This window comes from Oryzias latipes, chromosome 7 (genome assembly GCF_002234675.1).
Source record: "Oryzias latipes chromosome 7, ASM223467v1".
Taxonomy (NCBI): domain Eukaryota; kingdom Metazoa; phylum Chordata; class Actinopteri; order Beloniformes; family Adrianichthyidae; genus Oryzias; species Oryzias latipes.
Window position 1 is genome coordinate 10,544,880 of NC_019865.2, and position 9,399 is coordinate 10,554,278.

Below are 9,399 nucleotides of genomic sequence, written 5' to 3' on the forward strand. Positions count from 1 at the left end.
CTCAGAATGTGCTCCTTCTTTCTGCTCCTAATTAAGAGACAAGTATTTTGAACAAACTGCATTCGATTAATAGTATTTTTTCTTAATACCAGAAAGAAGTGCATCACAATAATCGATTCTGGATGTCAATAAAGAGTGTATTAATACCTCAGAAAAAAGTTAGTTCCTCTGTTGTAAACCCACAACAGTATCCATTGTTGTCCAGTGGATACTGCTTCCTCCGTGCTCCTGTTCTGCCGGTATGCGAATTGTTGGGGGTCCCGGGTGGGGGTGGTGGTGGGGGCATGATTTGAGTTGTGCCAATACCAGCCGCTCAAAAGCACTTAGTGGTGATGGGGGCTGTTGGGGGGTCATCATTCAGACCTGTGGGGCTGGAGTTCTTTGGTATTGGCACAATGGAGGTGGATCTGAAGCAGGTCGGATGAGATCAGCTTTGGGACGAGAGTTTCTGGAAAATAGTTGAAACATACGATTTGTTCTCTGTCATTAAAATAAGAAAATACAGTTAGCTGTAAATGAATTTAGAATTTTAGATTTTGTCAGAAGAACATTTATTGCATTAAATGGAATACTGTTTACTAAGGGAAAAAAGTAGGAAAAAAGAAAATGTTCCCATTTTAGGGTGAAATCCTCATAAAAGTGTATGAAAATAGCTGTTTATGTTTAACATGTCACCTGCCAATCACATTTGAGCACTGCCTATGTTTTACAACTATAAAGCAACCATTCTTATTGTTGCTCTTTTAAAAAAAATCTAATGTAGATCCGTCAGATGGTCAAAGTTGTTTATTTTCTGCCGCCTGTTGGTGCCACTTGTTGTGTAACAACTTGAAAAAGGTCAAAAGCGCAGAGAGGAGCACATGCGTGCGCGTCACGACCAACTCCTCCGCCCGGCCCTCTGACGTAGGAGCGCCAAGCTCCTCATCAGCGCCCGGCAGCCCGCTGACAGCTGATGCAAACCGGCTCCCGGTGAGGACGAAGCGGACGAGCGGCAGACGCTACGCAACGCAACTTTCAGAAACGGTTTTTAGACCATGGTGGTTAACTAAAAAGAGAAAAACTAAGATGGCACAGAAAGACACGCTGCTACATCTATTCGCCGGGGGGTAAGACGAGATTAATTCATTCTTTAAGCTAAATATAGCAATTATTACAAAAAAAAAGCTACTTTAGATATTTTTTGATATTTTTGTATTAATGTTATGTTTGTTATTTTATGTAACAGAGTTTAAATGTAAACAACTATTAGATTTCGAAAGTGTGTTTAGCATCAAGCTAAAATGCTAAAGAAAAAAAATAGTAAGCTAGCAAGGTAGCTCCGTTCAGTTCTCAAAAATATCCGTCTCTAGGCTCATTTATGTTTTCTGTGGGACGTTAAGTAAACCGTTGGATAAGAACATCGACGTTACTAAACTAAAGACTGTAGATTTGGTCCACGAGTAAAGTTGAGACGTTGATCCACCCGGCAAATATCCTTTCATCTGAGTGCGGAAGTTGGCTCCGCGTTCTCACGCTAGCTAGCTTGTTCCGGTAAGGCCGACCGGTTCAAGGTCTTAATGGTGTTTGGAAGAGCGGTGGGGATTCGAATCCCCGGTTTTAAAGATGACTCCGACATTTCAAATGAAGTAGTAATTTCGCAGCCGCTCGGTCCACCCTATCTTTCTTTGTGGCTACATGCTACCGGTATGTTGTAGCTAGCCCATAGCTGCGTGATGTCCTTTTTATTATGTAATAGCCACACTCGTCCCAACCGGTCTAAACACGTGATGTTAGCCTATTTTCAGTGTAAGTCTCCTCGTGCTGAATTGTTAAACTTTTCAGATGTATAAAGAAGGGTGTGAACCACAGCAAGATCCTTATTTTGTTAGAAGTCCCATTAAGCTGAAACTGTCCTATTGTTATGTCATGAATCAGGGATCTTAAACCGGGGGGCACGTTCCCACCTTATGCCCACGGAGATCCACATCACTATCTGTGTAATAGACGTTTATGAAAAAACGTTTTTTCGTTAACAAATGTATTTTTTCTTTAAAAGTAAGCTGTCTTAATGAACACATAGATCAGACAAACTGATTCTGTGTGATAAGTCGCATGGCACCACTTCTGCTCCTGTTGACAAATGTGAACTGAATATATATATATATATATATATATATATATATATATATATATATATATATATATATATATATATATATATATATATATATATATATATATACACACACACACACACACACATATACACACACACACACACAATGTATATATTATAAATTTAATTAGGTGAGCAAGGCCACTCCTATTCAATTTAACTGTGCTCTACCTGCTCAAATTGCTCACCATCAAATTGCTCTGACTTTTGTAGCATCTCATCTTTTGCTGTTAAAGCTTTTTTTTTCTCATTCCCATCCTAAAGCTCTACTTTGTTGTTGTTTACCTTTCGGGATATCCCTTCAATGGTGGCCACAGCGAAACACCTGATTCACTGATTTGCACAGGTGGTTTGGCAGAGATTTTTACGCCGGATACGACCCTGTATTTTATTCGGGCTGGGGACAGACACAGGGGGGCCTATTTGTTTCAGTTGTAGCTACATAGTTGGGCAGTAGCGTAAAGGGTCTTGCCCTAGTACCCCACACTGGATAAAGCTGATTGCGCCCCCTGGGACACAAACCCTGATTTCCCACCTTTCAGTCCTACACCTAACCAACTGAGCTCACAAAGCTTTACTTGAGTTTTGATTGACTTTGTTACTGTGACAAAAAACTAAACTAACCAACTGAAGGTTTTGACAATTATTAGTATTAAATGGATATCTCCGTTATTAGGGCAAAAAAAGTGACACCAACAGTGTTAAATTTACAAAATCTTTTTCAAATCATATATATAGATATGTATATATAGACATACACACACACACACACTTACTTTAGGAATTGTATCTTTTCAATTGGATAACAATGATATGCAAAATAATCATTATTTATAGAAAGTGCAGTAGAGTAGTATTCAAAGTACTATGATGCCCTGTGCTTTTGCTTTTAAAATTCTGCAGCTAAAACAAGTTGGCTGTATAAAAAGATCTTTGTTTTTGTTTCTAAACAGATTAAATTTGATTTTGATGTTGGTGTGCATTCTTATCACAAACTGCACATACTATCCTTCTGCTCCGTCTGTTTTTTTCCTTTCTTATCTTTATGGCTGCTGTTCATTGTTTCAGGCCCAGACTCTGTCAGTGTGTGTTTGTTGGGAAGGTTATCGATGAACCGGAACACATCTTAAAATGTCAAAAATAGACTCTCTTTTGATCATGTCTGCAATATGACAGAGGGAAATTGATGAGTGATGGGGAAATTGGGTCAGTTGTTACTTTTGCTAAGATGTTTGACTTTGTCCTGCAGACACGACTGGGCACAGAGGCTTATAGTCTAATCTGTTTCAGACCTTTAAGCTTGGCACTGACGAGGTTGGATTGTCAATCAAGCTTTAAATAACCAATTGTATTAATTTTATGGAAATTATTTTAAAATATGTAGCTATATCCTTAGACAAAAACCTCTTCCATGTGTTTATGTGTTTTGCTGCAAAGAGTCCCTTTCCAGAAGAGGTGGCTCTTCATGCGTCACAGTTTTATTTCTCACAAGTATTGACCTGTGACATCTTTGTTGGTTTGTAGGTGTAGTGGCACAGTGGGGGCCATCATGACTTGCCCACTTGAGGTATTGAAGACGCGGTTGCAGTCTTCTGGCCTGACCCTCCGCCCCGTCTTCCAAGTCCAGCTCGGCACCCTTAGTGGTACTGGGGTTATTCGACCTGGCGCCGTGACACCAGGGTTGCTGCAAGTTCTGCGGTAAGATCCCCCCCCCCCCCCCCCATGTTGTCATGTAAACAGTGATGCGGTGTTTACATAGATCATCATTACTTCATGGTCCAAAGCCTGTCCAATGGTGTTTACTTTCTACCAGCAAGTACATGTTCAGTTTTTTTTTTTTCAATAGGATGGAGGTTGGGTTATACATGTGCATTAATGCATCTCTGATTTGCTGCACTGACAGTCAAAAATAATTATTCTTGTTCGTAATAGTTCCATAAAGTCCAGCAGTTATGTTTTATTTCTGAAACATAGAACAATCTTCCATTTGCTCTGCTGAAAACTCAAGCCTTTAATCCTTTTTTTTTACATAAACATAGGATTAGGAGTATTCTGCTCACATTTAGTACCTTTAACCAACTGTTTTGACAGACAAAAGCTGTATTTTCCCAGCTATGTCTCAAGATGGAGATGGGAAGCATCTGTGCGAGTGTCTCCTTCTTGCTCCAGCTGAAGCTGGTTTGCAAAACTTGGAACCTTTCTCAGTGAGCTGGGACATAGCCACATGTAAATAAAGCAGATACCTCCGTGTTAGATTTCATGCGTGTCATTAAGTGTACTAACTGGTCTGAACTGGCTTTGTTTGAAGCAGAATGTAAACGTCTGAGGTAGCATTTGATCAACAACACAGAGATCTTTTAAATTGAAATGTATTGTTTCAACCGTTTACATTCAAAGTGCATTTAAAATGATATTTTTTCCAGTCATTGAAAGCTGTGACTGGATACCAAAGCGAACCTTTTTACTTTAAGATCATTGTTTCAGAACCAGGGTCAGGTGTCTGTGAGACTCTGTGATTAGAAATTTGAGTTGAACCAATCCAAGCTGTACCTCCAGAACCTCCCCTGCATATTGAAATAGTTCCTGGCAGACATTCATATAGCTGAGGTGGGTCAGAGAGAGTGTAAAAACACTTGTGTGACAGGTCTTATGTAACGTATTAAACACTACAGACTCCAGAAGTCATCTGGTGTACTAATGAGACGGATTGCAGGACTCAGCTTGTCTATTTTTTTCCTGCTGAGTTAATGAACTTAATCTATGTTTGACAAAGCATTATCCACATTCAAAGTAGCCATTACCCATTTCTCTGTTTGTTTTTTGTTTATGCATATTTTTTCTATTTTTCCCCTCAGGTCTATTCTTGAAAAAGAGGGACCCAGATCTCTTTTCCGTGGGTTGGGGCCAAATCTTGTTGGTGTTGCCCCTTCAAGGTAATGTAATACTTGTGCTTATTTCTCATATCTTTACAGACACTAATATTTAGTTTTTAAGTGCCAACACATCTTAGTGTTTTTTAAAGTTTTCATCAATATTTATACAACATTAATGTCTCTAACTCTCAGTTAAAGCTAAGAAATAAAGAGTCTTTTAATGTGTTTTTAATAGTAGGAAACAGACGTTAAGTAGAGTCTGCCTCGTTTTACAGTTTTCATTTTCATAAACAGGAAGCCGTTGCCATGACAATGACTTCCGACTCTCATATTGTGGTGCTTAGTTCTCTGTGAGCTGTTGTTTTAGAGCAGCAGCTGTCAACAGACGGGTACTTTTTTAAATTTGTCATCCAACTGTCGACAAACTATCTATTAATGAGAAAAGCAAAAACGGTCTTTGAATCAACCCGAAGGAGACCAGCTTTACTCCTTACACACTACAATTTTTCACTTTTGTTTTTCACTTTGGTCATAAATTGACTATTCTGGCCATGACCCCAGCACTTATACTCCTGCTTGTTAGCTCTGCTGTACAAGACATTGTACAGAGAGCAGTCGGTCCTTTAAGGATTCATTTGGTTATGCATTTTTCTAAAAGTCCCTGTCAAGTTAAACATTTCTTTCTTTGGTTTTCCTTGTACTGAGCTCCTCAGTAAGATTAATAACTGGTTAACCTTTGTGTTGAGTAAACAAGCTGATGGGTAGGCTAACGGAGTACTGGGTTAAGAGTCAAACTGATAAAGTTTCATCACATTTGAGGGAAAAAAAATCATTTTTTTATCCTTGGCCACAGAAGAAAACAGTTACATCTGTCATCTGGGAGAGAAAAGGTGAACTTCAGTTTAAAGGTGAAGAGTTGATTCTGATGAGCCTCTGAACTCTTGTGATCGACTACACAACAGTTCAGTAAATTGTCAGGCACCTGACACTAAAACCCGTGAGGACGGTAGAACCCTAACATTCAGAGTTTGTTCTCTGTGTTCCACCTGATTGGATTTGACCTCCAGCGTTGCTCACTTCTGGAGTTTCCTGTAAACTGTCACAAATAAATGACCCTGTGATTAAACAGTAGCTGCTTTGCCATGTGCTGAGGGGTTCAGAGTTCCTCGAACCGGCTCACATGCACAGTGGCTCTGTGGGCGGCTGTTGTTCCCGGTGCTTACTCGGCCCATTCTGGAGCCATGTCGGTCTGTTCCAGAACCGCAGAGGGAAGAGTGGGCATCCGGGAACAGTCTGACCCACAAGATGAGCTTATGAACTCAGTCATGGTACAGAACAATGTGCTAATTTACATTTTTCTGTCTTTCAGAGCCATTTACTTTGCTGCATACTCAAAGTCTAAAGAGGTCTTCAATGGGCTCCTTGTCCCTAACAGTGGATTGGTCCACATGTCCTCTGCAGGTGTTGCAGGTGAGTGAAGCATTATTACAAAAGCAACGTGTTGCACTTCAAGACAGAAATATCAATCGTTAACAGTCCAGTTAAGAAAAAAGCTATCCTCTTTGTGCTTCTATATGTTTGAGCATGTTATTAAAACAGTCCTAGACCTTAAAACCTGATTAAGGGGGACATTTAGGGACAGTTGTCTAATGTGCTGCTTATAAAACATGTCCTCAGCCTTTGTTACCAACTCTCTGATGAACCCTATCTGGATGGTCAAGACCAGGATGCAGCTGGAGAAAAAGTATGTACACTCTTAACAGCAGTATTTTTCTAAATTATACAGTGTATGTATGTTACATCTTTATCCAGGCTGAAGTGTGGCGTTTCAGATCCGTGTACAACATTAAATTATTTTGAGGTCTTGGCAGGTGGCAAAGTGTAGTGTGACCGTAAGCAGGCACATTTCAAAAAGAGCCGAGCCTCCCAGTCCCGTACAGTTGTTTTGCGCCGAGCATTTGACCCTCCTCCATAAATACTGGCTGCTGACGCACTGTTCTTCACGCAGGAGTCTATATTTACATTGCACGCCAGTCGTATCATGTGAGGTAACAAAAACAGCCATGTCCTTGAAGAACAGGTCCATCCATACAGAGCCTCCAAGCTGGTGGTTTATAGAATATAGAAGCGTTTCATTTGGATTAAACTTTATGTGTTTGTTAAAAAGGTGGTTTTTGAATGGTGTAGTTGGAAAAGGTGAACGGTTGCATTGAACCTGAAGGTTTTTGGGGCAAATCCGTTATTCAAAGTTTGGATTCAGGAAGACACTGATGTGTGCTCCATCTGTTTTGGACTTATCATGATTGTAATATTGGGTTTAAGTCATAATATCAGGCCATCTCCATGACTTAACCCATGTCCGCCTGCAGTTAGGTCATCTTGGAAGCTTTAAAAGGGGCTCGCTGCCTGTTTGTGTCCCTCCGTGGTCTAATGTAGCTCTGCTGTAAATGCAGCTTAATGATTCCTCAGGATGAGAAAATCAATCAGATTTTCTAAACCCTTTGAATTATTGCACATATCTGTCAAAACAATGTGATAGGAGTTAAAGTCGGTCCAACAAAACACAACTGTTGGTTGAAGTTTTTGTGTTTGGCCTTAGCTTAAACCTTTCTACCCATTTGCTGGACTTGATGAACCCAGTTTTCCTTTCATGCTTGTTTTTAGACGAACAAAACCGATGATTGTCAGCACACAAGTGTTTGTTTTTACTCCACAAATCCATGTGACTTTGTCACTAAAGAGATCGACTTGTTTGACTTTCAGAGCCAAAGGAGAGAAAAAGATGAACGCGCTGCAGTGTGCTCGTTACGTTTACAAAACCGAGGGAGTCCGGGGTTTTTACCGAGGCCTGACTGCGTCCTACGCCGGCATCTCCGAGACCATGATCTGCTTCCTCATCTACGAAACACTGAAGAAACACCTCGCCAGAAATCAGTTCAGCTCTCCAAACAGCCAAAATGAGAAGGGAGCATCCGACTTCCTCAGGCTGATGATGGCAGCCGCTTTTTCCAAGGGCTGTGCCTCCTGTGTAGCTTATCCTCACGGTAATTTAGTGCAACTACTGTATATACTTGCAACACAATGCTCTACTGTTAAAAAGAAAAAAAAAATCTAATGGATTACTTGTTGTGTATCATGGTTTCCAGAGGTCATCCGGACACGGCTGCGGGAGGAAGGCAGCAAGTACAAGTACTTCTTCCAGACGGGCCGGTTGATAGCTGTGGAGGAAGGATATGCAGCTTTTTACAGAGGACTCATTCCCCAGCTTATCAGACAAATCCCAAATACGGCCATTGTCCTGTCCAGCTACGAACTCATCATCCATCTGCTGGGAGATTCCAAGTGAAAGCAAAGCAATGGAAAGTTTGGACTTGAAAGCAGAAGATGTCACTTGAAGCTTGAGGCACAACGGGTGGAAGAACTGTAAAAGCGCATCTGACGCATATCCTTGGTGCAGTGCTCTAAAGTGATAAAAAAGCAGCTTGTAGTGTTGCCCAAAGAGCGGTTCAACTTATTTAATTCAAAGCTTGTGAGGAGTTCATCAAAACAATGCACAAAGTTATGAAAAAAATAATGAAACTCCAAACCTGTGGAAAAGGAAAAAAGGTCATCTTTGTGGAATACTAATTTTAAGTTAAGTAAATTATTTTTGTTTTGTTATTTTACATTTGTTTCCTTTATATTGTTGTTCCAAAACTGAGAAGGCTTTTTAAGCTGAAGAAGAGTTGTTGTTCAGATGAAGTTGTAGCAACTGTGCTGTTTTCGGCATTTTCATATCTACGTAGACTACTTGTACGTTTAGGTTATGCAACCTTTTGGGTTTGAGGTACAGATATTTATCATATTTTTCCATAAACATACATATCTACAGGCTCATCTGTATTTTCATGAGAGAGAGAGATTACTTTTTTGCAGTTTTGGAAACCGGATGCTGCTCAATAAAATCTGTAAAAGTGCTTCAAACTGCTTCTGTTGCATGAAAAGCTGGAGGATGAAGCAAAGGAGGGGAAAATGAGGTGTGGACGTATTTTAGTCATCTTTAATGAAAAGGGTGTAAAGTAAATGTTTTCAAAGTGTTCGTTCAGCAGGATTCACAGTCAACACTGGTGAATATAAACAGCACCAACAAATATCACCTGGCATATGGACATAAAATAGAATCGCAGAAGACCGATGGCAGCAGGAATGAAAAACTTCTCAACCACGTTGGTTCTAGATTGCAGCAAATTTTAAGAGCGACATTATTTCACAACAGAAATTAGTTAAAGTGCCAAAAGTAATGTATTTTTCTTTGTTCTCTGGTCTGGCATTTTTCAAGTTAATATTTTCTACAGGTCGTTGAAAATTCTTCCAGAAACTCCATTATTTCAC

General features: G+C 40.1%; 1 protein-coding gene across 3 annotated transcripts; it reads left to right on the forward strand.

Moving 5' to 3' along the window:
• Positions 1 to 783: 783 nt before the first annotated feature.
• On the forward strand, positions 784 to 8,991 carry slc25a33 (solute carrier family 25 member 33). 3 transcript variants are annotated; one of them, XM_020704582.2, is made up of 7 exons: positions 784 to 969; positions 3,680 to 3,853; positions 5,011 to 5,088; positions 6,398 to 6,498; positions 6,706 to 6,772; positions 7,792 to 8,072; positions 8,175 to 8,888. In XM_020704582.2, exons 1-7 carry the CDS (start codon positions 953 to 955, stop codon positions 8,372 to 8,374), a joined length of 918 nt encoding a protein of 305 aa, XP_020560241.1. In that variant the 5' UTR covers positions 784 to 952; the 3' UTR covers positions 8,375 to 8,888. The 3 variants fall into 3 exon arrangements, with proteins under 3 accessions (XP_020560241.1, XP_004070442.1, XP_020560242.1); XM_004070394.4 differs by having other exon boundaries at positions 894 to 1,106; positions 8,175 to 8,991; XM_020704583.2 differs by lacking the exon at positions 784 to 969 and adding an exon at positions 1,394 to 1,530.
• Positions 8,992 to 9,399: the final 408 nt, after the last annotated feature.